Source organism: Chelonoidis abingdonii, chromosome 15 (assembly GCF_003597395.2).
Source record: "Chelonoidis abingdonii isolate Lonesome George chromosome 15, CheloAbing_2.0, whole genome shotgun sequence".
In the NCBI taxonomy this organism is placed as follows: Eukaryota; Metazoa; Chordata; order Testudines; family Testudinidae; genus Chelonoidis; species Chelonoidis abingdonii.
This window is the reverse complement of record NC_133783.1, coordinates 26,141,172-26,161,525: the sequence shown is the minus strand read 5'-3', so window position 1 is coordinate 26,161,525 and position 20,354 is coordinate 26,141,172. Positions and strand designations below refer to the sequence as shown.

At 43.9% G+C, this 20,354-nt stretch overlaps 1 protein-coding gene and 1 pseudogene across 3 annotated transcripts in view; one reads left to right on the top strand and one right to left on the bottom strand.

Annotated features, from left to right (window-relative positions):
• MICU1 (mitochondrial calcium uptake 1) overlaps positions 1-20,354 on the top strand; it is a 216,030-nt gene that overhangs the window by 106,534 nt on the left and 89,142 nt on the right. For all 3 annotated transcript variants that reach the window (XM_075072636.1, XM_075072637.1, XM_075072639.1), the window contains exon 6: positions 13,374-13,488. In XM_075072636.1, the coding sequence (XP_074928737.1) occupies positions 13,374-13,488 (115 nt within the window). The remainder of the gene's footprint in view (positions 1-13,373; positions 13,489-20,354) is intronic.
• Positions 3,748-3,910, bottom strand: LOC116826532 (U4 spliceosomal RNA; annotated as a pseudogene).

Here is a 20,354-nt window from a genome sequence, read left to right as displayed (position 1 = left end):
AGCCTTGGGCAAAGCCACCTGACCTCTCTGTAGCTCACGTTGCCTATCCGAAAACTGAGCCTTGATCCCCTGTGAGGGTTAATTAACTAGTGCCCACCTAAGGTGAACGCAAAGTGTGCTACATGCATCCCCTACTCTGTTGCAGCTGCGTGTGTGTTAGGCTCACATTGTAGGGATCTGGGGTTTTGGTGGCAAAGAACCCAAGCCTAGGAGGCATTACATCTGTCCCAGGCTTTTTATATTTAAAACACGACTATGTTGAACTGCAACATCCTAGAGGGGAAGAACAGGAAAGACTGGAAGGGGAAAGAGGAGGAGAGAACGGGAGAGGAGACACAGCTAGACAGAAACCAAGTTGAACCCGGACCACCTAGAGCACCCCCTCAAGCCCTGCACAGGCAGCTATTCTCCTTGGGGCACTGGGTATCAGATGCTTACTTTGCCAGACAAATGTGGACAAGCAGAGAGTGTAAGTACCACCCCATAATGCCTAGAAGCTGGGTTTCCATCAGCTGCTCATACGAAACGACCGTCACAGAGCTCAGCAGGCTGCTGCCATGTTTAAATGATGCGGCTGCTCCCGGCACCAGCGGAAAGCACCCCGTGCAGCGGTTACAGCAACCTCCGGCCTCAGCTGGATCTAACGGACGCAGGCTTGGGAGGAAAGGGGCAGCGGCAAAGTGGGGCAAAGCTGGGTCAGCCCCCAAAGGGGGTCAAAATGGCCAACGTGCTTTCAGCGAGTTGGAAGCACATCTACTACGTGAGTGATGGTTTATGTGGGAAAAGATTACTTATGGTACATAAAACTGTGGAAGCTGTGAATCTGGTATTAAAACTATTTATCACTCCTTGGGGTGGTTTGCAATTACATTTTCTATTTATTGTGCATGTAAAACTACCCATAAACAAGGAGGCTGCTTGCATGGCTGTTCCTATCCAGGCCTGGTAGTTGCCAAGCCAATGCCAGTCATTGACTGGGCTCGGCAGCTGTTCACCGTGCTCTCCTCCCATGCCGGGAAGCACTGCTGGTGCCAGCGTTCAGTGGCGCCAATAGAGGTGTGCCAAGGGCACAATCAGCCAAGCTGTGGGGGAGGGTGGCAGTAGCTGCAGATGACTGAAATAAATACATGTCCTAGGTCATGTGTTTTACTGTGTGCTCTGGGGAGTTAGTGGAGCATGCCCGGCCTGCAGCCCCCAAGTGCATCTTCAGCAGAGGGAGCGCTCGCAAAGTCCTACATGGGGCATGACCGGGAGCATGGAATACCTCGGGGCTCCACGTCTGGGTTGTGTGTGTCCATCTCCCCATGTGCTGCTTTGGAGCTCTTCGCAGGTCCCAGTCCAGGGCATACAACACATGAGGCAAACATCTTGTTTCCCTTTGCAACCACTCAGCCCATCCACTCATTCATTGTTCTATTTTTGTGTACTGAAAGAAGTTTTGGTTTCCTTAAAACAAATAGCATGTGGACAGAATATACACTCTAATGGGCTCGTATTATAAATGCACAATAGATTGGGACACTGAAGTAAAGACGACAAAGGCAAATCTATCATGCACGCTCATCCTGATTTCTGACGAGTTTTATTGAGGGACGCGCAATTATTCCTGGTTTCGGGCTTCCTGTAGTATTTTACGCATAAGATAGGACATGAATTTATATACAGTTAGTTTGCACAAGAGAAGGGTGTGACTCTTGGCCTGCACTAGCCATGGCAACACGGCAACTATATCTGATATTCACTTGGTCCATGCTGAACAAGCTTCATCATCGAAACTGGGCTGAAAATTTGAAAGCGAAATTGGGATTGACTCGCTTGGGCATGAGATGCAATTCCTTCCCTTATGAGTGTCATTTTAACTACGTATTATGTAATTCAGAGTGCACGTTTGATACTTCCACGTGCTCCGGTTCAGTAAGGACTTAGGGATCAAAGCGTTCTAAGAACTTGCATCACATGTGAATCAGCAGGGTCCGATGGAAATTAGGTTTGCAGAAGATTAGTGCAGGGTAGATCCACATCCACCTTTTCCTGCAAGAAATTGTTCACGTAGACGCCGGTGGTTTCTCAAAATTTTGTTTGATCGTGCCCCATTCTGTGCCCCCACCAGTACAGCGCAGCCCTCTGCCCATCTCTGAAAGGGTCGTTCAGAACTAGGAGTGGTAATGTGAACAGTGATATTTGCAGTATGCAGGCTTTCGTCTTCGCAGACATTTAGTGGCCCCACTGCCACCGTTCTTGTGCATTGCTGCTTCCACTCTGTGTGTGACAGCGAGCGCACGGCCCATCGTACAGTGAGGGACAAGGGGGGATAAAGGAGAATCTGAGCCAAGACTGCTTCCCATCGAGCCCCCCCGACTCATTTTATCTCACTACAAGTCTCTGTTATAATACTGTATTCCTTACACTTATGACAAATGGGAAGGGGTACTGCACGGTAAGCCCAGGAAGGTTGAGGGGAGGAGGGAGCAACGGGTGCGGTTCTTGCAGGGGCAACCCTGTGAATACTGACACAGGAGCAGCTGTGCTCTTGATACACGGGATCTCTATTACACTTGCCTATTATGTCTAGCAGGACAGTGCACCATGACTCGCTCTGGTCCCAATCCGAACATCGGATGCGGAGTGCCGTAAACAGGAAAAAGCCCGAACCTTTGCATGACATTTGCTGCTTTTTCAGTGTCCAGCCACTCGATCAGCAGACGGGTGGGCGATGCAGTTCAAATCAAAAGTAGCTCCACTGCATTGAACTTTGGCAGATACTAGATCTGATCGTGTATGTGAGACAAATCTGTTTTATCAGAGCTCCGTTAAAGAACAGGGAAATGCCAAAGCGTTTGAAAATAAACTCCAGATACACAGCGGCTGCGTGACAACGTAACGGGAACCAGAAAAAATGGATGCTCATGGAGGGAGGGAAGGGGGTAATGAGGATACCAGCTACCAGTCTCCACGCGGTCCTCTGAAAAACTATTTGCATTCCTTTCGGTGAGCGCACATGTCTGTAGCTTAATACACCGGTGTCTTGCGTGTTCACGGACAGCTCGTCATTACTTTTCCCCCCCACCCCAGCACGTGAAAGAAAAGTAAAATAAATAATTCCTTGAGTACTGTAAATGTCACCCTGCTTGTACTGAACTGCTGCTGGCAGACGCGATGCTGCTGCGGTGAAAGAGCAGTATCCGCTCCTCTCCCCCCCCAGTGTAGACGGATCGCCGCAGTGTAGTTGCTCCTGGCGAGTCTGGCCAGGGCTCCTGGGTAAAATTGGGAATGACTCCCTTTTTCTGACAGTGGATGGTACAGAACGCTGGTACTGTCCTTCATCTTATCAACCTGGGGCTGAGCTTTATCAGACCCCTTCCTCTCTTGCTGTAAAGAAAAGATTCTGAACTGTATGGCTTGTCATAGCCATGGGAGGCTCCTCCCCTCATTGTATCTCACTAAACTAGTCTTGATTCTTATTCATGCATTCTTCATTAATATCATGCCAACATGGGGGGGGGTCACTGCTGTGGAGCCCAGTAGTGTGGAAGCAACGGTTGCTGTTACTTGCAGGGCTCCCTTGTGAATACCTAGACGCGGAGGCAGTTGTGCTTGATACACGATTGAAATACACTGTATCCTATTCTTGTGCCGGGACTGACTTATTTTATTAACTAAAGGCGGATTGACTCAGTCCCAATGAGTTCAATCCCATTTTGCTTTCAAAAATCTTTCACAAGGGTTATTATCCGTTCTGTCCCATTTACTGATGAGTGTAACAAAAAGAGGGGAGACGGTAACAGTTTCTGCTGTCTACAGTAGTACTGTTACCATCTACACCAGGAAGGGGGAGAGGAGCGGTTTTCAACTAGCAATATCACACCTCAGATTAAATTCATTGGTTATGATACTGCCACTGCGCAAAAGCTCTATGCTCTTCAGTGCTGCAGCATCGCCCTATCAGCAGCATTCATACAAAGGGGTGCAATGTAGTACTCCAAGATTGGTTTATTTAACTTTCATTTCTCGTGGCTGGGGTGGGGGAAGACTGATGAGCTGTTCCGTGAACCATGCAGACACCGTGTTGTAAGCTACAGAACATTGGGCGCTCACCTGCAAGAAAGCAAATAAGTTTTTTATTTGTAGTTAGTTAACTGGCTGAGGACTGTGGGATGGCTGGAGTCCCAGCACCCCTTCCCGTCCTCCATGTCCCCCGCCCCCTGATCTAATGTTAGATGGTCCGTGGGGTTCTGTGGTAATGTCGTCAGTCATTCCTTGCTCCGGGAAACCAGTCTGCAGACAGTCTTCGCACCTTTTCCTCCTGGATTGCCTTGCAGACAACAATAGAGAGCACGCACCTAGAGGACCGTCGCGCTTTTTGTTTTTCCCTCACCCATTTGTGTACTAGATGCCGTGGAGACAGAGGCGACACTCGAGGGTACCATCAGCATTCAATTGGCTTTTTGCGCAAATGATAGAGAATGGTTACAGTCGTTCTACCGTCTACTGCCGGAGAAAACTGGCTGACTGACGGTTATCTCTCCTTCTCTTGTACTCGTCCGCTGCTATCAATGAGTGCCCTGGCTTAAAATCAGCCGGAGCGCAACGCAAAAGCAAAACTGGGATTGACGCACTGGCCACTGAGTCAATCCCTCCCTTATGGTTTCTAAAAATAGAGTCTGTCCTGCCTACAGAAGAGTCAAAGCAGCAGAGATCCAGTGGCACCTTATAGACGAACAGACGTCTGTTAGTCTTATAAGGTGCACAGGATTCTTCTGTGCTTTTAGCAGATCCAGACTAACACGGCTACCCTCTGAAAGAAAGGTCAAGTGATTAAGAAGATGCGCAGCTACTCCGTGGCTGTATTAACAGGGGTTCTGCCCGCAAGAACTGCACCCTTGCTTCACCTTCTACTCCACCACTCCGCAGGTACCCGTGGCAGGGGGGGCCCCCCCCCCATTCTATGTCATTGCATCGTGAGGAAACAGAGTAGAAAACATAGACTTATTCGTGAACATACACGGGGGGGGCACTTGGACGGGGCAAGCCGGGCTATGACAGTCCAGCAGGACGTACTCAATTTTAGAACAAGAAGGAGGCCGATTGACTCTGTCCAAGCTGAGCCACTCCCAATTTGGTTTCAGAAACCATTGGACAGGGGCACTCATGATAGCATCGGAGATCTACACTGTGGATGGCGCTGGCCAGGTAAACAGGGAAAAAGCCTGATCCCCGACAACTTTGAATTCCCATTTCCTGATTGTCCACGTGAGGGGTCACACCACACAGTTGAGCATCAGAGTTCATATTGCACTGGTAACTAATGCAGTCTCCTGATAATCGAAGAAGAGCGCCAGCTTGGACACAACAGAGAGTTCTGGATTCTGATCGCTATCTGGGGTGATGACTCAGTGCCATCAGCACTGCGTCCAAGACGAAATAAAAAAGTTTTTGAAAGAATTTCAAAGTCTATGGCTGAAAAAGGGCACAGCAGGGACTCACCTGCAGGCAGAGTGAAAGTGAAGCAGCTTAGACAGGGGCTAGCCGGGAAAAAGCCAAGAGAAGCAAACGGAAGGTACAGGCTCTGAGCCGAAAAGATGCCGCTCTATGCTGAACTCATGCAATTTTGGGTTCGACGCTAGCCAGTGCCCCACCCCTGTCCGTGGATTCAGACTTTGGGATTGAAATAATCAACTGTTTGTGATGATGTTGCCGAGGGGAAGATGGAGAGGAAGATGAGGATGAAGATGACCGTGAGAAAGCACACAGCATCCGTAAACCCCAACAGCCAGGATCTTTTTGAGCCAAGATTACAGTCCTGCGCTCCCAAGCGCAAGCCCCAGACAGTGAAGCCATGGAGCGACCCGGTAAGTGGTCCCTCATTCGGTGTATCAACACGGATTAAAACAAGGTGGTTTTATTAGATCGCATTGAAGGCTTTTGGCTGCATTGCAGGCATTACTGTTACAGAAAATTTAGTTAACATGTCTGGGGATGGAGCGAAAATCCTAAAGTAATCTCCTGAATTCGATCGTGAGGAACTGCAAAAGCCTATGATATATGAGAACATTTCTGGCCAAGGCAGCCTTTCTCGTTCCCATAGTAGGTAACTTTCAACGCCATGCATTTTTTGCAAGACATTCTGGTACTGCAGGCATTGAAGCATTGCACTGAAAGGCATCTGCAGAAACAACGGATCTGCTCTGCCGGATTGTCAGGAGAGAGAATTACCCATTGTTACGTGTAGAAATTCAGGAATGTAAATTAGGGGACAGACATGGCGATTTTGCTACTGGCCAGAGCGGGGATGGAGAGGATAGCGACGACGTTCTCAGCGTCTGGCTAAGCAGAATTCTTCCCAGCTACCAGCACTCGTGCGGGGTGAAGTTAGGGTGACATAGCTGCGATCGTATATTGATAGGAGCCATGCCGCTGTTGGTGGATGTGAAAGAGGGGGTTTGGGCTTTGCGTTCCTCTTACAGGAGCAAGCATCATATAGATCACTGTGTATGATGAACGGCGGAGAAGTTTCAAACTTTTTAAACCTTACTACCATCGCCGGTGGATGTACGGTTGGCCCGTTACCTGGTCTGTGTGTGTGCCCACCAGTCACACAGACACTGAATATTTAAACGATACAAAATGCGACCTTGTATAGAGATCACATGTGCTCTGTAAGGTGGATAGTGTTTACTGTGAAAGAGTACTGAGCATTGCTCTGTAAAAGCTATCTTTCCACATCTTATCACCCTGGGTTGCCTTCCCATGGAGCTGCACATTTCTCTGCAGCCCCTACACCATCACGAGGGCATGCTCTGATACGGAGGAAGAAGAAGACGCGAGATGAAATGTTCACAGACATATTGGAAGTGACACGCAAGAGAGGGATAAACAGATGATTGAAGGATGTTGGTAGCAAAGTAACAGAAGGATGCAGTGAAAGATCTAGAAGGGCTAGGCAGGAAACCAGCGTTGCGAAGATGCAACGCTGGATCTGCTGCGTGCTCAAACTGATATCCTCCAACGCATGGTGATCTTCAGGAAGAGGCAGCGCAGTAAGCAGAGTGCCGCTGCAGCCCCTGTATAACGCTTCTGCAGCCCACATCCATATCTCCCATCACCCAGACGTGTAAGAACGCGTGGGGAGGCTTTCTGCACCGCCTACTCCTCCCCCCCTGGAGAGTTCAGGAAAAGGCTGTAATTACGCTGACAATGTGCTTAATGGCCTTTCCCTTCCCTCTTCCAAAGCACAGCAGCCAGGGATACCTTCCTAATTCTCTGCTTTTTTTATAGTTCATTTGTAAGAAGAATACATCGAAAGGGGGAGGGTGGGTGCTTACAGGCGAAAAGTAGTAAGGAAAAACACATGACTTTTTAACAGATGACATAATTACTTTAATGAATAATAAATGATTTCTAAACGAGACTGAATTTATTTCCTTCGCCAACCTGTAATAGGGGAGGGTGGTTGCTTACACTGAATAAGTCATCAAGTGCGGAGGGTTCATCAAAGGGAAGCAACCAGTCAACGTACCCTGGGCCGTGCTGAAATACGTTTTCAAGGCTTCTCTGATGCGCAGCGCCTCCAGGTGTGCTCTTCTATCGCCCTGGTCTCTGGCTGCTCGTACTCAGCGCCAGGTGATTTGCCTCAGCCTCCCACCCAGCCATAAATTCTCCCCTTAGTCTCACAAGATTGTGAGCACACAGCAAGGCAGCAATAGCAAGCGGACAGTGGTTTGGCTGAGGTCTGAGCGAGTAAGTAATGATCCGCCAGCGACCCTTTAAACGGCCAAATGCACATTCTACCACCATCCGGCACTTGCTCAGCCTGTAGTTGAACAGCTCTGACAACTGTCCAGGCTGCCAGTGTATGGCTTCATGAGCCATGGCATCAAAGGGGTAGGCTGGGTCACCAGGATAACTACAGGCATTTCACATCCCCAACGGTTATTATTCTGATCTGGGAAGTAATTCCTTGCTGCAGCCGTTTAAACAGACTAGTGCTCCTGAAGACGCAGCGTCATGAACCCTTCCTGGCCATCAATGTGGATGTGGGTGAAAACGTCCTTGTGGTCCACCAGTGCTTGCAGCACCATGGAAAAGTACCCTTGCGGTTCACGTACTGGTGCCCTGGTTGTTCTGGGGCCAAGATAGGGATATGGGTTCCATCTATGGCCCACCACAGTTCGGAAAACCCATTGCAGCAAAGCCATCTACTATCACCTGCACGTTTCCCAGAGTCACACCTTTCGTAGCAGCAGCTTAACGATTGCTTTTGCTACTTGCATCACTGCAGCCCCAACAAGTAGATTTGCCCACTCCAAATTGATTCCGACTGACGTAGCTGTCTGGCGTTGCAAACTTCCAGAGTGCTATTGCCACTCGCTTCTCCACTGTGGGGTGCTCTCTATGTTGTATTATGGCGTTTCAGGGCAGGGGAAAGCATGTCACAAAGTTCTAAGAAAGTGCTCTTAACGCATGCGAAAGTTTCGCAGCCACTGCGAAATCGTCCACACCGTTAGAACAATGCGGTCCACAGTCTCGTGCTTGTTTTCCGTGCCCAAATTCGGCGTTCAATGGGTAGAAGATGCCCGCATTAATAGCAGTAGCTCCAAAACGCTGGGGCAGCGGTTATGGAGAATTCTGCTCCATCTCGTCATCGCTGTCCTCGCCGCTCAGCATAGCTGCCTCCTCCGCTCCTCCTGCCTTTGCAGTTCATTGTTCAGTATAGTCAGCAGAGAGTATGAGTTGTTGACAACGGTCAGGATACCGTTTGTGGATCTCAGGGTCCATGTTGCTGGCTATGGCGTTTGCTCAATGCACTCCGCGAAAAAGGCGCCAAAGGTTGTCTGCTGCTTCACAAAGGAAGGGTGAGGCTGTACCCAGCACCACCTGGGGCAAGTTTTCTGCCCCATAAAGGCACTGTGCTCTAACATGGAAGTGGAACTAATGGAATGCTGAGGAACAGCTACCACAGTGCACCGCTCCTGAAATCGATGGTAGCTTTGGACCATGGATGCAAATGGACCAAACAGTCGATTTCGTGATCCCACTGTGGACGCGCTAAACCGATTTTATTAGATCTGTTTTGTAATATCGGTTTAAGCTAATTCGAAATAATCGTGCAATGTAGACGTAGCCTAATACTCTCAATGCTTTGCTTGGTTGCAGCCTCTGTATGTGTCATTTGAGAACTAACAATCAAAAATTCTTTTAAGGAAAAAAAGAAAAAAAATCAACATCCCTGCCCCCCTCCACTTTCATTAGCTGAGATCAGAGTAAGAAAAACCAAACATTTTTTCTTGACCTTATATTTGTCAGGCTTTTGACTGAGTTTATAAAGGTGGGGAAACAATTTCCATATTTTTCTGTTTGCGCCTTAGGTGAAAAAACTACCAAAATGACTGCTCAAAACTCCTGGCGAAATGATGGGATTGCTTTTGTGGTGTTTATTGCAACACACACAACACCCTGGAAATCAAGAACATACATCAGTGTTAATAGTTGCCTTAAAATGACTTTTTTTCTTCCATTAGATTAAATTGTCATTCCTGGATCTGCTTGTTGCTAGAAAGCCTAAATTTTATGGGATAGACTGAGCTTCTTTTTTTAAGTGTAGATAAACCTTTCAGCTGCATGGTCAATGTTTAGCAAAGTTCGTAAGATCAATTGACGATATGAATCTGTTTGATAGAAATTACTGAGTTTGACACATCTTCACTGAATATACACAGACTTGCTTGTAATGAAATAAATTATGTATTTGATTTGCATATGTATATGTGTATGTATGCTTGTTTGTATGCTTTTGTCTAATGTGATTCACTGCTTGATAAAAATGATTATAAATATTTTCACAGTGCACTGCTCACTTGTGAATTTCCAGCTGTGAATGTTCTTTAGGCAATGTATGGTCTTAACTGGTTGCTCAGTTTTTTGAATGTATTTTACATAAGGTTGAAACATTTTTTAATTTGTTTGAAAATTCTTGGTTAATCATTTTAACTCAAACACATGAAATTTGAAGGTTGTACTGAAATTGTGCAGATAACTAATCATGCCAATTGTAAAGATGACTCATTGCCTAAAGAGTTTTAATTTTGCTTTTCTTTCTGTTTTAATTCCTCACGTTAACCTTTCAGCTGTAATATAACTCATGCTATGTTGAAATGAAACAGCAGATGAAATAGACTGCACAAAAGGTGTTGATGGCATTGACTAGAAGTCAAAGCTTTATAGACAAGAGGAAGTATATTTTGATGAAGAGAGAATTGGGTATTGATTTTGTGCCTTTAACGTCATTAGGTTTTACAGCATTTCAGAAAGTTTTAAACAATCCATGTGATGCTTTTTCATAGCTTGTGGTGTTCAGAATCCTTGAGGCAACTTTGAATCTAGTATTGTCATTAGTTTTAGATACTGATACATTTTTCTTCGATAGGTGAGCAAACAAATGCAAAAAAGGCCCAGTAAAATCCTCTGTTAGGTCACATTGTAAAATATATGGATACAGTTCCGTTTATTTGTGTCTTACACGTTCCTCTATTAACTTCATCGGTAATTTTCAGTTAAACTTTCAACCTTTTGTCTTCAATGTACATACGTGGCTAAACTCTAACAATATAAGAAAGCCAGTCCTTGGAGAGTGTTTCATTTCTGGCGCATCTGATAGGCTGTATCTTGCTTCACAACAGATAGTCTGTGCAGTTCTCCTACCCTCAGGTAGTGTTAAACTCTGCCCTGCTGGTTTGGATGGGATCGCCATTTTAAAACCCAGTTTAAGTTAGTGTGGTCTACCCTTTGTTCTAGCACCAGTTGACTGCATTTCATTAAAATGGGTATTTCAATCTTACCCTGTCTATGCCTGCAGAACAACAGAGCTCAGCTACAGTTGGGGAGCTATGTTTGGCGTTAGTCTCTTGAAAAATCCACTTGCTCAAAGTTAGAAGGAAGTTTTTCCTAGGCATGTGTAAGCAACTTCTGCAGGTTATAAGCTTTCGTTTAAAATAACTTGAAACTTTCAGCACCTCTTTGGAGAATATCTTCCAAATGTTTTGTGGAAGACGATAAAATATACATGATGAACAAAAATACAAATCTGAAAAAACCAGCAGTTTTTCTAATATGCTCACTCCTTCCCCAAAAATAGCAACAATGGAACAGTCTGAACATCCCATTATACAAAATAACATCTCTTTTTGGCAAGTGGACTTTGTTCTTGCTTCTACTGAAATTGGTGTTAAAGCTCCCAATAACTTGAATAGGATCAGAATTAGACCTCGTGATGGTAGCATGCATTAGTCTCCCATGTTTATACCTAACCTCTGACAAATAGTAGTAGATTAAGTAGGTTTTTAAAAATAGATACGTTTTTCAAGTGAGAATATTTTTGTACCCTTTCTATCTATAACATTTGTATTTCCAAGAAGATTTAACTTAAAACTAGATTTTTTTTGGGTGCTTTTAGCCCATTCACATAACTTTTAATTTATAAGGATCTTTCCCAGCCTTTAATATTAAATAAAAGCCAACTTTTAAATTAATAAATTCATAATACTCATAACAGTTAAAATCTATCTCCAAATATACCCCATACAGTATATAGTGTTTGTTAATCTTTTCTCTGTAAATACTCCACATTTATCGGGGTGTCGGTAGCTGGTTTATAGTGAGCTCTGCTAAAGATAAATGCAAAGACAGAGCCAATAAATAACATGAGTGGGCTATACCATTGAGGGATACAACCACCATGACAATAATCCAAGAAAATGATTGCAAAAAAATTCACTAGCTTTTAACTCGAGCTTTCTTTGTGTTCAGAGAGAACTAGAGGCTGTTTATTTGTCTTCAACATAATCAGCACTATGTGAGTGTTTTTGGGTAGAGTTTGACTCGTTTGTATATATAGCAAAAATATTTCTTTAATGAAAAGAAAACACAGCCCGATGTACTGTGATAATTCTTAATATTCTTCACATTCTTAACAATTCCCAAGTCTTCAAAATAAGAGCTACTGCTATATTTGATCAGTAGAGCTGAGCTTAATTGGAAATTGTATTTTTGCTGATCAATATGATGACTTTTTTTCTCTTGTGGTTTCCAAGCCAGATATTTGTCAGATTTTTCATCTAAATTATTAGGCAAACTAATCTCCAATCTGCTGTCAAGTAGAATGGTGAGTTCTTTCAAATATAACTGAACAATAGACAGCTATAGATGGTGGGTCTGAACCTTCAACTCAGTATCAACTCTTGCTGGAATTTATACCTAGGCTTCTTAGCAGTGTACAGTTTCAGCAAATAGCTAGTTGTTGTAATTTTTTCTTGGTTTTGCAAGTCTAACAGATCAATTCATTTTGATATTTTGTGAACTTATCTTTTGGTTAACCAATTTTCTTTCCTTTATCTTGAATATGATGGGATCTTCGCTAGACAGAGGTAACAGATGGGGCAGTTGTGTAGCTGGACCTTCATGTGGCGGTGTTTGTTGTTTTTTGTTTCATAATACTGTTGCTAAATTAAGCTTGCATTGTTTCTGCTTCTGTGCTTGCATGATCAGATATGGATTAACCTCAACTGTATTTAATGTTTTTATATTAATTTTCTTTCCCGCTGTATGTGCGTGTGCGTGCGTGTGTATTTTCTAAATGGCTCACCACTATGAAATTCAATATCCAGCCTCTAACACAGTTCTATGGATCCTTTTCAGTCTTTAAAGCTTCAGTGGATCAGTTACCCAATGGCTTTCAGCTTAGAAGTGAGATCGGCTGATAAAATACATGTAGTGTGCTTTTCTAATCAAAACATTTCCCGTTATCTTAAAAGTTGCATGCATTCATGCAGGAATTTTGACTCTAGTAGTTGTCTTTACCAAACAAATGCTTGGGTTATACTAACATTTTATCAGGTAACTAAATTTTTGGGAAACTATCATCACGTCAGATATTAAAACCAAACTGCTTTAAGCTATTGTTAAACTAGACAACTATAATAGAAATAAAATACTTGGGGATAAAACTCATTGTGGCTGTCATTTTAATTCTGCTGTAAAGAGCCTAGAATATATAGTACCATTATTAGCTAGGGAATTTGGACAACACTAAACAAAAAGCACATCATATGTTGTTTCTATCTCTGTACTAGACTAAAGATGCTAAGTTTATTGGCCAGTTCCATTTTGTGCTTTACTTGAAACAAAAAACGCTATTTCTGATAGATTTGAAGTCTGGAAAAGGTCCACTGAATTTGAATGGTAATAGGAGGGATATGTTCATTAAAAAAAGCTTGTTGTTGGCAATGATATAAATGATACAGATCCTCTTGGTTAAGTGTTTAATTGATTCTTCTTTTTTTTTCTTTCTTTGGGGTGTGTGGCTTGGATCTGTAAAATAGAAGTTATCTCAAGAACGAGAGAAGTTTGCTGATGAAGACAGTATATTTTATACACTTGGAGAATGTGGACTCATCTCTTTCTCTGACTATATCTTCCTCACTACAGTTCTCTCCAGTAAGTATAGTCTATTTTTCTGTACTCTGTTATCATTTGATTCCTTTATATTTTTTAAATGTTTACCACTGATGCAATTTTTTTGTTATGACATGTACATTGGATAGTTTTTTCTAAAAAAGATTCTGTTGACTACTTGAATCAAGAGTTGAATGAATAATTGGCAATGAATTCAACTTGTGGCACTAAGGTGCCACAAGTACTCCTCATTCTTTTTGCTGATACAGACTAACATGACTACCACTCTGAAACTTTTTCAGAGTTAGCCCAAGATGTTGCAGAATGTCCACTAGCAAATTGTGACTTCTTCATATTTATTCATTGTTTTAAATTATTGGGCATAACTTTATGAATATTGATTAGTTTAGGCTTGCTGTTCAAAATTAAAAATTCTAGCGGAGTTCCTGATTTGTGGTTGACCATATTAGTCTAGATCAGGGGTGGGCAAACTTTTTGGCCCGAGGACCACATTGGGTTTCGTGAATTGTATGGAGGGCTGGTTAGGGGAGGAGGTCGTGGCCCAGCCCCCACCTCCTATGTGCCCCCACCTCGGGATTCCTGCCTCATCCAACCTATCCTGCTCCCTGATGGCCCCCCTGGGACCTCTGCCCAATCCACACACCCCTGCTCCCTGTCCCCGGACCCCTGCCACCCCATCCATTCCCTCCTCTCATTCCTGATGCTGCCTTCCCACTCCCTCCCGCAGGACCCCTCCTATCCAACCACCCCTTTCTCCCTGTCCCCTGACCTTCCCCCGGAACCCGAGTGTGCACCCTGAACTGCCCCCTGCATTGGCCCCATCCAACCCCCCTTGCCTTCCCCGGGGACCCCTGCCCCTGTTCAACCCCCTGTTCTCCCCCGACCCCTATCCACACCGCTGCCTCCTGACCACCACCCCAAACTTCTCTGCCCTCTATCCAACCCCCCTGCTCTGTGCCCCCTTACTGCGCTGCCTGGAGCACCGGTGGCTAGCAGCACTACAGCTGTGCCACGCTGCCCGGCTGGTGCCGGGTCATGCTGCTGCCACCACGCAGCAGAGAGACTGAATCAGGCTGGGATCTGCAGCTGTGCTTCCCCAGGAGCTCACAGCCCCGCTGTGTAGGGCAAGCTTAGGCTGCAGGGGAGGGGGAACAGCAGGGGAGTGTCCCCGGGCTAGCCTCCTGGGCCAGGAGCTTGGCGGCGGGCAGGACAGTCCCACAAGCCGGATGTGCCCGTGGGCTGTAGTTTGCGCACCTCTGGTGTAGATAAACATAACTCTTGTATTTTCAGGTTTATGTGCAAATGGATGCACAACATGACTTTTGCAATTCATTTTTTGTAAGTATTAGAATTGTGCAAGCTTAAAATTCACTTTCCTGGTGCATTTGTTCTTGTAAACTCAGTCACCTGAATTCTAGTGGATAGAGAACCCAGAAGGAGTGTAAACACAGCTGAAATGAATTGTCCAAAGATTTAAACGAATAATTGCAGTAATCTTTTTTGTATTATTCACCCTGCTCCAAACTCAGTATATGACATCTTGTAATCTGCTCAAAGAATGTCCCCTTGGTTCTAAATAACAAGAGCTAAAATAAAAGCCTTTTTATTATTTCTATTGGCAAGAAATATACAAACAATAGCCACTCTTAATACAGGACAATACTTCTGTCCTCTTATAGCCGTGGAGCAAAAAATGATGGACTTTGTTTCCAGAGCTGTACTGATCTCTTTTGATGATATTGGTGCATAAAAGGGTGAAGTAAAGAGAAATCCTATGTTAATTTTCAGTTCTGTTAGAAAAACACAAGGAAGAACATTATTATTTGCCTAATGAAATGAGACAGAATTTATTTTCAGACTTCCAAGAGAGGTAATTATAAACACTAAAAAATAAAACTGTCCCTCTTTAATCCTTGTATTTGCCTAATATGTGATGAGCTGAGAAGAAAAAATAGTAGTTTAGTTCAAACTTTATTCTAAACACACTTTTAAAAACTGTTTTGTTGCAATCAGTCAATGACTGTTGTCATCAGGTGGGGGAAAAAAGACTGTACAAATGTGTGTAATGTGTAGAGCCTTTGGAACAGTACAGCATAACTTTTACATGTTACATTCTGAAACATTGCTCTTACAAAATTAAAATGATGGATATTAAATTAGTAGATTAAATATGATCTTTCCAGAGTATAAGTTCTACAGGTAATTCAAGATCTATTTTGTTGCCAAACTGACTTAAGAAACTGTGTGTGACCGTGGTGCCTATAAAGATGAACATCAGTAAATAACATTAGCTTGAGCCAGAGACTGTTCTGTGCAGTTTTCATCTACTTGTCTTTTACTGAAGTTCAGTCCTGACTTTATCGTTCTTGCCATTCCTGTCTTGGATGAATAGAAGACTAGGATGAGGTCACCAAAATTATGTTAACTTCATACCTCAGCAAGGATTTCAACTCTTGTCTTTACAAGTGAAAAGCTTATACAACTAATTGGAATACAATCTGATGTCATTGAGAAAAATTCTGGGAGGGGCAAATTTGTATCCAGCATATAGAATGTTATATGTGATTATACTGTATCCTGCAAAATCTAGGGGAGTAAAAAGTGGAAGAAATAGTGGAACAATTTTGTGATCTATAGATTAGTTGAGGCACAGCGGCAGGGCAAACCAAGGCTGGGAGGAGTTGCCCCCTTTGCTTCATAGCACAATGCTCCCGAATACAGTACGTACGCAGAGATGGAAGTTCCTCGGATCGTGTATGCTCTGTGTCCTTTCCAAACTATGTGGTCTGTAGATAGATGTCCTGATATTTGGAGCTTTTTCTTATATAGGTTCCTATTACCCCCCACCTCCTGTCCTGATTTTTCATACTTGCTGTCTGGTCACCCTATCTGTAGGTGATCAGACATTTGGGAGATCTCATGGGAGTTCCCTGTGACTGCTTCGATGAAAGTAGCCTAGGAAAAAGGCAGTGGCATAGCAAACTCTTCTACTTTTAAGTTCCTTTCTTTTTGGTGATAAATCCTGCAAATGAACATGCCCACCAATCTTTGGGATGGTAGAAAGAGGTCTGATGATGACAACCAGTGGGGCTGATGATAAATGTTTCGAGGGAAAGGAAAGGATTTCCTCTCTCCCTTACTGTTGGACTTTTAGATGTATTCACAGGTGGTTTTATGGGTCACTTTGTAATGGGCAACAGAGTTTGTAGAAAAGAAGAAAACGAAAGCTTTGGGAAAATGTCTTCTGGGAGGCTTATGGTAACACAAAGCATGTTTTTGCCATGTGGCCTACATTGAGTTAAGCTTAAAAAATACGAAAAAAGAAGTATCCCAAGGAATCACCAACTACCATAAACTCCCAAGATTTTAGCACTTGGTTTCTTTTTTAAATCTCTTTCAAACGAACCATGTACCCTGTTTCAAGTTAAAAAACTTAGTGTTATGTCACTTTCTGTATCCTTTATGTCTAGGGCCCTCCCAAATTCGCAGCCATTAAAAATGTGTCACAGACTGTGAAATCTGGTCTCTCCCTGTGAAATCTGGTCTCTTGCGTGCTTTTACCCTATACTATACACATTTCACAAGGGAGACCAATGCTTCTCAAACTGGGGGTCCTGACCCAAAAGGGAGTTGCTATTTTAGAGGGGGGTCACAGTATTGCCATCCTTACTTCAGTGCTGCCTTCAGAGCTGGGCGGACAGAGAGCAGCAGCTATTGGCCGGGTGCCCAGCTCTGAAGGCAATGTCTCACCAGCAGCAGTGCAGAAGTAAGGGTGGTAATATCGTACCATGCCACCCTTATGTCTGTGCTGCTACCTTCAGAACTGGGTGGCTGGCAAGTGGCAGCTGCTGACTGATGGCCCAGCTCTGCAGGCAGCAGCACAGAAGTAAGGGCACAATACCGTGCCATGCCATCCTTACTTTGGTGCCGCTGCCGGCGACGGCTCTGCCTTCGGAGCTGGGCTCCCAGCCAGCAGCTGCTGCTCTCCAGCTGCCCTGTTCTGAAGGCAGAGCCACTGCCAACAGCAGCGCAGAAGTAAGGGTAGCAGTAACGCAACCCCCCTACAATAACCTTGCAATCCTTGTTGGATCTGGACCCCGACAATCACAACACCCTGAAGTTGCAGATTTAAATAGCTGAAATCATGAAATTTACGATTTTTAAAATCCTATGACCATAACATTCACCAGAACTGACCATGAATTTAGCATGGCCCTATTTATGTCTCTTGATAATTTGCAGTGTACTTCAGTAATCTAACTAGTTCTTGACATGCTCTCTAATCAAGCAAACAAAATAGAACAAAAATATGGAATATAATTTTAAATTCTTAGTCCAATAAAAAAGTCAATATAATTTAGAGTTCAAAAAAATTCTCAACATAAGACAAATTGAACTTACAATTAAATAATGTAAAAAGACTACTAAGTACTAAAAATTTGCCATTGCTGCTTTCTGCAATGGATTTTTACTAATATAACCAGTGGAATAAAACCTTGGAATCCAGTCTAAATAGTATGGGGGGAGCCCATCACTTCTGTACTTAAAACTGTTATTGGGGTTAGATCAGCCAGGTTCTGATCACTTTGCTCAACTCATCCCTGACTATTAGTGAGAATCTTCAAAAACCAATTGAAGTGGAAGAAAATTAAGGTGCTTCGTACTATTATCTACCTCTTCAGCCTGGCAGCTTGACCCCTCAGGCATCCAAACATTACCCTGTGCCCATCCTAACCACTCAAACTCTGCTTGCTATTGTTTTTTACTTTGACCTAATAGGTATCATTCACAGTTCCTGAATTCCATTTATGACAATATTTCTAATAGGCCACAGTAAATGAATTCAAGTATTCTTTCCGTAGTGCTGCAGTGCACGTCAGTTGGCTTCGATTAAAGTGCAGTTAATTTGCATATTACCAGCGAAGATAGCTGTTTGCATACTGCATAGAAGATGAAGTCTGTCACCATATTTTATTTACAAGTAATTTCTCACTCTAGAACTGTCTTTTCTCATAGTTTACTCTGTGCTTCTGTGAAAATATATTTTTCAAAGATAATAAAATAACATTTAAATGCATCAGCAATTCAGTCTCATATTCAAGGCAATAACAGCAAAATGGCTCTGAGGACATTGCACCATTTTTATTGCTTCAGCTGCTCCCCGAAGTAGAGGAATTTGAATCTTACTAGCAAAACTTGAATTTCAGTGCAAAGGTACAAGGACAAGCAGAATTAGATGTGCTTTAACTTCACTTCTTTAAAATGTCAGGTAAAAGTTAAAAATTCACTTCCACAGCTGAAAGAAATTTGCTTTTTGACAGCTGATATTCTGGAACAGTTGGAGAGGGAAAAAGCAATACTGAGGACAGCTTACCACCAACTAACAGAAAACTAATTGTCATTTGAGAACAAAACAAAATGTGGCAAGTTAACAGCACATGCTAATATATGCTGGGCTTAAAGCCATTAAACAAGATTGGACACTTGAAAGAAAAAGATTGTTTCCCTAAGCAATTTGTTTATGAATTTACTGCTCGTAAAAGGCCCCCACAGTTTCCAGTCACCGCAGGTGGTGGGAGCCCCTGCAGCTCTCCACTGCCAGACCCGGAACTCCCAGCTGCCGTGTGGAGCATGGGGGGGACCCACAGCTCCCAGTCAATACAGGTGGCGGGGCTCCCTGCAGCTCCCAGCCACTGCGGGTGGTGGGAGGCCCCAGAGCTCCAAGCCAAGGCAAGGGGACTCCAGAGCTGTCAGCCGCAGCAGCAGCAGGGCCCCTTCCCCCCCCCACCCACCCCCACATACACAACAGGGCTCGGGCTCTCATCCGTCCCTCAGCCCAATTTTTTCAGTTGTTTTTCTTAAAAGTCAGAGACAGGTCACTGCTTTCATGGTTTTTTGTTTATTGCCCATGACCTGCCCCTGACTTTTACTGAAAATAGCCATGACAAAATCTTAACCATGAACATTCTTTTTTTGCAAGGCTCTTGGACAAAATAACCCACCCGTTGGTGAATAGTGTACACAATATTTCTTTTTGTTGTTGCAGTAGGAGATACTTCTCTGATTTATAGAAGTACTCCTTTCCACACCTATAAAGAGGGCTGGTACTGTTCAGTTTTCTTAATTTTTATTTTAAAAATGAAGTAGAATAATGCAATTAGAATTTCTGATTATTGAAAGCTAAAATCAATTTTAAATTTTAGACTGTTGGCTTTTTTCTAGTGTTATATAAAAGTTGACAATTCTGCCATGGAACTAAAATATTAAAATGCCTATATGATTGAATTAGTTAACATGAATAATCTTTAATGTTGCTTTTATTTAGGTTCTATCACAGGGATTGGCAACCTTTGGCACGCGGCCCACCAGGGTAAGCCCCTTGACAGGCCAGGCCAGTTCATTTACCTGCCGTGTCCGCAGGTTCAGCCGATCGCAGCTCCCACTGGCCGTGGTTCGCTGCTCCAGGCCAATGGGGGCTGCGGGAAATGGCAGCCAGCACATCCCTCAGCCTGCGCAGCTTCCCGCAGCCCCCATTGGCCTGGAGCGGCGAATCGCAGCCAGTGGGAGCAGCAATTGGCCGAACCTGTGGAGGCGGCTGGTAAGCAAACCAGCCCAGCTTGCCAAGGGGCTTACTCTGGCAGGCCGTGTGCCACAGGTTGCCGATCCCTGGTCTATCATTTTGTAATCAGTAATATGCTGGCCACTATGTAGAAGCAGTTCTGGGCAGTGGGAACTCAACAACTTCTTTGCTTCTCACTAAAGACAGGGATCAGTGGGTTTAATCAGTTCCTGGTGATAAAAAATCCCCAATGGCTATTTGAACATGTTTCGCTTGTTAGGCAGCTGATAATACTCTAGATAAATATCCAAGCAATGTAATTGTCACT